This window comes from Melitaea cinxia, chromosome 29 (genome assembly GCF_905220565.1).
Source record: "Melitaea cinxia chromosome 29, ilMelCinx1.1, whole genome shotgun sequence".
In the NCBI taxonomy this organism is placed as follows: domain Eukaryota; kingdom Metazoa; phylum Arthropoda; class Insecta; order Lepidoptera; family Nymphalidae; genus Melitaea; species Melitaea cinxia.
In genome coordinates, this window is record NC_059422.1 from 8,843,752 (window position 1) to 8,852,796 (window position 9,045).

The following is a 9,045-nucleotide window of genomic DNA, read 5'->3' on the forward strand; positions in this document are numbered from 1 at the left end:
ATGTTTCCGGACACCCGACAGCAAAAAATTTTACCGGGGGCCGTTGAGTGTGAAGCGTTTATTATTAATTATTAAAAGCAGAAGAAACAATAAGCCATTAGGACCTGTTTCTCCTCAATTAATAATCTACACGCTTAAAATTCACATTTGCAATTCGTATAATTTAATTTTTGTGTTACCTACACATTAGGAATTCTAAACATTTTTGAATATCATATCATCGCCATAGTCGCCATAGGCGCCACGGTTCTCTTAAACCGAATATAAAATCATCATATCAAAAATTTCGATCTAACGGATACATCGTTCCATAGCTTAATTGGCTAAAGCACGGACACGGTCAGTCGGAGATGCAGGTTCGATCCCCGCTGGAACGGTCGATTTTTGATATGATATTCAAAAATGTTTAGAATTCACATTTGCAAATAGAAATATCTCATAATTTAGTGTAATTCGTTGATAAAACAGGAAAATATATCATAAACTTTCCACCTGATGATAAGTCGATATTGTAGCCTACGGGTGCTAGTAACAGCAGGAACATTGCAAACGAATTGCCGACCATAGTCCCCTTATCCCTTCCCAGGTGCTCTGGACACCTTAACCTCTAGACTCTAGAGCAGTGTTTCCCAAGATGGGTGATAACGCCCCCTCTTAGGCGCTGTCACCCACTGCGCTGCAAAAGGGGGCAGAGACGAGAGGGGGGTAAAAGACCTTGAAAAAAAATGGTGCCGTTCTGTAGAGGCTTGAGGGGCGATTTGTCATTTAAGCTATAAGGACTCTCAACTACAACTTGTGAATATCAACTAATATTCATTTCAAGATTGCTTAAAGGGGGCACTATAAAATAATTTATTCTCATAGTGGGCAGTAGACAAAATAAATTTGGGAACCCCTGCTCTAGAGGAACACAACACTGCTTGAGAACAGCATTAGTAGCTGTGATCTTCTGTTACGTTGACCCACTTCAGTCAGGGTCCAGATTTTGAGCAGGACGTTCACTGTTATGTATTAACACGATAAAATTTGATCCAACTTTATCCTATATTGAGAGAAGCCTTCTGCATAGTAGTACTGTATTACAAGCTTTTTATTTCCTACTGATACAGGCCGTTCACAAAGTAATTCTGTCTTCAGGTATACATCACCAAGCAACGCGAGGAGGCGGCGAAGGGTTCGTCACATTCGTAGCGGCGACCGAGACGCGCCACGCGCAGCACACAGACCGACTGACCGACGCCGGCCGACACATCTGACCGACACCGACACTACTGACCGACATCTGCCCCGGCAGCACCACCAACGCGCCTCGCTGTCACCATTCGTTGCGTTCTACATTTAGCTAGCGTTGTAAGATAATTTTTGAACATAATTTATTTCTAATATCGGGGCCGGTAAAATGTCGTCGACGAGATGTAGTGTGTCGTCAGCGGTGTGTTACACGTCGCTGTGTGTGCGTGTGAGCGTGACGTCACGGTATGCCAAAATGGAGGGTCGCTATGTATATATAAGTATATAAAACGATATGTATGTAACATTGAAATAAACAGAACTCCATTTTGTCATTCGAAATCGGTTAAACTATTTTAGACTATTATAGGAATGTCTATAACCATGCCTTGTGAGTACAGTCGGCGGAGAAACTAACCATGAACTAGAACATTCGAGATTAATTTTCTAATTATTATTATAAATATTAATGTAGACAAGAAGATAAAATAAGCGAAATCAAACTGTCTCGTCGACTGTACATCTGCTGTTGTACAATTAATATACGGATCATGTCGTGTTTTATTTCACTGGAGGGTATCTGTCTCTTTCTAACACTACCTCAATATATATATGTCTCTTTTCAGTAACTTCAAATTACAAAAAGTTTATTTTAAAAATGAGTTAGTGAGTAAACTCTCTTACTCTACTCAAGTTTAATAAAATTGTTTCTTTTTTAATTCCTCCACATCATGAGGTTAATTTCAAAATTGTTTATCTCCAATTGAAAATGTTAAAATTATGTTACGAATTGCTTACTGAGGATTAGAAACAATTCATTTACTTTTTAAATCAAGAGTGAATAGGCATCGTCTAGGCAAGCGCGCACCACCTTAGGCTACATCTTCACTTGCCATCATGTGAGATCGCAGTCAAGCGCTAGTCTATATATTAAAAAAAAAAAAAAAAAGAAATCAAATATAAATACGCTTCAGCCTGTAATATCCCACTACTGGGCATAGGCCTCTTTCCCCATGTAGGAGAAGGATCAGAGCTTAATCCACCACGCTGCTCCAATGCGGGTTGGCGGATATATTCCCTACTATGAGTAACGATCGCTATCAGGTGTACATGATATCAACCGGGACCGACGGCTTAACGTGCTCTCCGAGGCACAGTGGGGAGACCCACAAGGACTGCACAAACACCCAGACCACGGCAAACACCTGTATGGCCAATACAAATGTTTGTCATGTGCAGGGATCGAACCCGCAACCGCCAGCGCAACGAGTACAATCCATGGCTGTAACCGTTGCGTCAACGCGGCGTCAAATATAAATAAATATATATCAAATATATCAATCCCAATCTAAGCTGAGCGCTCAACATTCGCGCCGGTGCCTGTACCTCCTGATTACTTTCAGATAGTTCCATAAACTTTGTTGTGTCATTAAAATCAATCATATATAAATTACACAGATCACACGAGTCACAAATATATGTATACTAGCTGTGGCCTGCGGTTCTACATGCGTTAACCAGTCGTTCCTAAGTTCGGAACATTTAAACAAACTTTTTAACTTTGTATTTTTAGTGTGGATTAACCTTCAGTGGAATAGAATACCGTTTAGTATTTTTAAATTATGATTTGGGACATGCTAGACGAAAGATAGGTGCGTTCTCGATTTTATTTTAAATAAAATAGTACTTTTGGTGTTGGAATTTGAATGACTTTTAATATTAAAATGTATAATATACAAGCGAATGACATTAAATCAACCCACACACACTACAGACCACTCCTCAGCTGCACACACAACACAGTCCACAGCAGTCGTGTGGTCACGAGACAGTTCACAGCTGAACGTTGACTGCTGCTGTGGACTGGTGTTGTGTGTGGCTGAGAAGTGGTCTGTAGTGTGTGGGTTGATTTAATGTATTTCATATACAAAATACAAGAAGCTATTAATATTTCGATGACAGTTGTATTGGATATGGTAAAATTGTAGCGAAAATGCTTTTGATATTGTAAAATTATTGGAGAAAGATATTTGGTTTTGAAGAGATTTCTGTTAGAAATATTTCTAAAGTGACGATTGTGATATTATCGCTTGACACTGTATGATATATTCCATCGGAATATTTTAATCGACAGAGTTCGACGTGGAAACAGTAAACTAAGTTGACCTGATGATAGACCGTCTTTTTATGTAATGGGGTGTTCAGTACAAAACGAGCCGCAAATACCTTTCTGTAAATAGGAATGAAAAACTCAATATTAATTGCTGACATATAAAGAGCTACAAGATTTTTAATAACAATATAAAAAGGTTACGAGAACGATGACACGTCGGAAATATTCTAAAAGAAATTCCTTTATAAATATATATTTTTCATACTGAATCAATAATAATGAAACAAAAGTCATTCAAATTTCTACAAACAAGTCTCCCATGGCTTAAACTTCGTGTAGTTGTTGTGAGAGATGAAACTGTACAGTGGTGTACGTGCGGTCGCTTTGTGTACAGACACGTACAAAACTATGCCCTGACACACACCTAACTACGAATGTGATGTACAAAAAATGGAACCATTACATTGGTTAACTAAGTCATCTGGCTCAGTGACCCGAAGTGAGTCTTGGCCTCCGAATATTTGCTCCACTTCGCACGATCTTGCGCGATTTCCCGCCAATTATTGGCTCGGATCTCACTCAAGTCTTCTCATTGGTTAAATGAACTGATTTAATGCAAAATTGAAATTTTTTAGTTTAAATATTCTTTTATTTCATTTAATAAACAGTCAAACAATAGTGGCAACAATCTTCCAATTTAAAAAATATAAGGAACAGTTAAATCAGTCAAGTATTCACATTTCTCTTTTAATTTATGCATATATTTAACTAAGAAAAAATCAAAATAATTAAATTTATTCAAGTTGGCTTCAAAATCACTTTTTAAATAATCAAATTAAAAAATAAAGAAACATCTGTAATAAGTACGGAAATTGTAAAACATTATTGTAAAACATTTTCCTAAAACATTACCCACAAATCGACCGCACGACATCAAAATCGTTCTAGTAAATAAGTATGAAAGAAACGCACTGGATTTTATGATTAAAAAAAGTAAAATACTCAAATTCGTTAAAATAATTTTATATAACATCAATCTTCTCTGCAAGCAATTCGAAATTAACGAATAAAATATTTGGAAAATTATTTATTGGTAAAAATAAGATTTTTTTGGTGTTGCCAACATTATAAATAAATGTCGTCATGCTGCTTATTGATAGGGTTACCAGTGTTAAATATTTAGTATTTTTTTGTGTAGTTGATTTAAGTCTGTTTGAATGTACACTATTTAAAATAAATACTGTCGAATTGAGACATTCAAGTAGTAAGAAACAGCTAAAAATCTTATTGAATTCTTTAGAATCGTGATTTGTGGAATAAATACACTGTATTTTATATTCTCGTTGAAAAACAGCTCTCGTAGGCTACGTTTCAGAAGTTTCACTTCTGCCGTGTGTGTGAATTGCACACGAGTTTTTTCCCAAATAGCTTTTCAAGTATTTTATTCGTAAATTTCCCGAGCGTCTGACGTGTATCAAGTATATTTAGAAGTACCGAGTAGTAGAAACGATTTAGACTTTGTTTCTCGAGAGCTAGATGTTTTAATTCGACAATCGGTGCGTTTTCCATATTGTAACAAGACTAACAAATTATTTTTTAAAGACTTGTGGCGTATATTACGATACGGGCGTTTTCTAAGTTGCAATTGTCCGAAAAAAAAATTAAAAGACATTTGTAATATATCGATTAGGTATATAAAATTATTGATAAAAATGGAAATTTTCGGATTTTTGGGTGCTTTCGACAAAAAAAAAATCCCTACATTTTTTGAAATTACAGGTCTTCAATGACTTAACTTTTGTTTTCGTCTGTAGAAAACATTTTAAAAGTTATATACGCCTTTGTTAATATAACGATGCTAGAAAGAAATGGCGCTATACAAAGAAAAGAGATAGCAAAAATTGGACCATTCCAAGCCGGATTGTGAAGTTTTATCGAGATGGCGTTTAGGGATCGTGCCTTTGCATATTCGGTTGCGTTGTATAATACTCTAGGTAGGCGACGGATTGCACTAAAATCGGACTAGCAATTTGAATTTGAATTTGCCAAAAGTACAAAGAGATTTGTCGTATTGCAATACTTTTTTGCAATGATAAGAATTTTGGTCTGTAATGTTTGGGTAATATTATGTAAATAACTTTCATGTTTTATTGTATATGATTAGAGGTAATCAAAAGAATATTACGTCAAAAATTTTTTATTAACTATATTACAAGAATCTGTAGGGAATCGCCGATTTTTTTTGTAAAGACGTAAGTTGGTTTAAGATCTATAACTCCTAAATAGCAGATGCCTTACCTTAGCGGGACAATTGATTTAAAGACTTTTCTTATAACTGTAGCGTGTCATATAAAGAGATATAGTCTTGAATATTACAAGTCAGAACTTGCTCCCAATTACAGGAACTTTGGCAATATGATATTTGTATAATTTTTGGCAAATTCAGAGGAAAAATTCCAAGTAATACAATAACTATCATCGGGATTTCGTGTCCGCGTGCGTCCGTCGGTTTGTATGTTTGTATGTATCTGTAATGTACATTGTATGTATATGTTTTTACGTTCGCTGAATGCGCTTGGCGAAATTTACGTGATCGTTGACCAAATATTGGTTCAGAAAGTGTTAATTTACTTTAGCGTAACTTTAATAGCAGTTTTTTATATATAATCCTATATCGTTGCTTGTAACATTCTCTATGTGACATAGGATGTTATTTTTTCTTGAGTCAGAAAATGGGATTGGATTGGTTGGGTTGTCCAAAATATGGCTTCCAATCCGCCACTAGGACTAAACAATCTTCAACTATGCTAAAACTATGTTAAATAATATATTTGTAATGCACAATATAGTGATAAATATTTATTTAAAAAAAAAAAAAAAAAAAACTTGTAAATTATGTCTTGGAACTCAATAGCATCTTGTGTTATGCTATCAATTGCTAAAAGCATTCTGGTCATTGATTTTATTCTGTTTATATATTAATATATCATGTATTACATAGAAAGTGTTAAAACAACGGTATATAAAACTTATATAAACACGTTGGTGATGTGATTTCTAGTTGACGGCTTTTGTTGCGATGATGAAAAAAAAAATGGAAGTAATGCGTTAAATTATGTAGGTTTAATTGTAGTGTTGTATACAAACAGTCGTTCGGTCTCGAGTGGATCGGAGATCGGTTCTTTGTAATTCGGTTTTTTTTTTTTGTATACCCTCCTTTTTCATACTTAAAAAAATATCTACTCTGTTTAGGGGATACGAACTTTGCCTTTTTTATTTTATTTCGTTCTCATTAACGCTTTAAATATAGTGACTAATATGTTTTTTTACCGTTTTTAATTTTGTGCTGACCGGTCGTCTGTCTCTTTCATGTTGTATCGGTGCGAGGGAGATGGATCGACTCTAGAAGTTCCGGTCGGTTTGATAAGTAGGCAGGTTTCAATGTTGCGAATCTCAATTTGTTTTATTTAATAAGTTCGATGTTTTTCTTAATAATAATAATAATAATACATATTCAAATAATCATTTTCTTTCGTTGAGTTAACCTTTAGTATCGCTGCATTGTTTTTTATTTTTTAGTTGTGTTAGTTTAAAATTACAAATGTATCTTCTATATATAGATTAATTGAAATCTGTCTACTGTTTTTTTTTTTTTGTATACATTCCGTGTTTTAGGTTAAAAATTATTTTTATTTTATTTTTTTCGTGTAATTGTGTTTCTTTTTAATGTTTTTAAGCTAAGGCATGGGATGTATATTTCGATATAACGCGCTGTGTAAGTGTTTATTGTATGGGCGTAGAATTATTACTGGAAATTTATTATTTTAAGTATTTTTCAATTTTTTTTTTTTTGCATACAAGAACTTATTGAGGATACATTATATATATTTAGAAACAGTGAAAAATCATTAGATATCGATAAATTATTATTAAATAAATTTCATTGAAGACACAAATATTCGTTATTAAGTTATGCAAATAAATATTACTCTTGACAAATATCATTTTTCAGCAATTTTTTTATTTATCAAAGTTAATTAGTGACTTGACTAGTAAAATAAAAAAATATTTAAAATAATAAATTTCAAAATAAACGCAATGTAAAAACGATTACGCCAAAGATTTAGTGCCCAGTTCTTGACGCGTGTCAGAATTTGACATTTGGCCACGAATGACAAATGCATTTGGCCAAAGTGAAGCAATATTCGGCCAATGTGAAGCGTATACAGCGCGTTATTGTAACTTGCATTTATATTAGTAACGCTTCTTGCGTGCGTGTGTTCGCTGTAAACTCGTAACTATTTAAAACTATTAATATTATTAAATATTATTAATGTACAATAGTTATGATTAAAATGATTTTTAAGCCAATAATGAATTTTATTTAAATTTTTTCCGTTTTATTTACCTATAAGTATGTTCTGAAAATTCATCACGAAATCTCCGAAACTATAACACCTACAAACTTGAAATTTGGCAGATAGGCTCCTTTTACGGCGTAAACATTCGCTAAGAATGGGTTTTACGTAATTCGACCCCTAAGGGGGTAAAACGGGGGTTGGAAATTTGTATGAAAGTCCTATGTTTTTGAAGTAAGAGACTTGAAATTTAAAATGTACGCTCTTTAGATAGTGAGAAGGTGTCCAAATAATGTATCTTTAGAAATCAACTCCTTTTTGGGGTTAAAACGGGGAATGGTAGGTTGACTCCCTCATTACGAAATCTCCGAAACTATAACAGCTACAAACTTGAAATTTGGCAAGTAGGTTCCTTATAGGGCGTAAACATTCGCTAAGAGCTGAGTTTATGAAACTCGACCCTTAAAGGGCTAAAACGGGGGTTGGAAGTTTGTATGAAAGTCGTATGTTTTTGAAGTAAGAGACTTGAAATTTAAAATGTATGCTCTATAGATGGTAGAAAGGTGACCAAATAATGTATCTTTAGAAATCAACTCTCTTTTGGAGTTAAAACGGGGGATGGTAGGTTGACACACTTATCACGAAACCTCCGAAACTATAACAGCTACAAACTTGAAATTTGGCAGTTAGGTTCCTTATGGGGTGTAAACATCCGTTAAGAACTAATTTTACGAAAATCGACCCCTAAGGGGATAAAACGGGGGTCGGAAGTTTGTATGAAAGTCTTATTTTTTTGAAGTAAGAGACTTGAAATTTATAATATATGCTCTATAGATGGTGAGGAGGTGTCCAAATAATGCATCGTAATCTATATATATAAAAGAGAAAGGTCACTGACTCACTCATCACGAGAACTCAAAAACCGCTGGATGGTCTATCTATCCAGGTTGGATAAAGATAAAGTTTGGCAGGGATGTAGATTATAGTTAGCAGACGTCCGCTAAGAACGGATTTTACGATATTCCATCGCTAAGGGGGTTTAATTGGGGTTGATAGTTTGTATGAAATATATACAGCCTGAAAATAAAACCAAAAATGTGGTGTATAGAGAGGTTTTATAAAAATAACTATTAAATTATACTAAATTGTGCCTTTTAAAAAGTTACTCAGTTTGATAAGCATTTCAAGTGACTGAAATAAAAAAATAATTTGTGTTAAACATCTTAATAGTAATACATATCTTCATAACCACGACGACGTAATCGTGGGCAACAGTTAGTGTATTATAAGTCCCCAAAAGTGTATGTGATCGATTCGCTCAAAATTTACTGAACGGATTTTCAT

At 34.3% G+C, this 9,045-nt stretch overlaps 1 protein-coding gene across 1 annotated transcript in view; it reads left to right on the plus strand.

Annotated features, from left to right (window-relative positions):
- Window positions 1-1,572, plus strand: part of LOC123667806 (CLIP-associating protein) — a 40,093-nt gene extending 38,521 nt beyond the window's left edge. The window contains exon 35 of the mRNA XM_045601644.1: window positions 1,138-1,572. Within this exon, the coding sequence (XP_045457600.1) occupies window positions 1,138-1,191 (54 nt within the window). The 3' untranslated portion in view covers window positions 1,192-1,572. The remainder of the gene's footprint in view (window positions 1-1,137) is intronic.
- The last annotated feature ends 7,473 nt before the right edge of the window (window positions 1,573-9,045 follow it).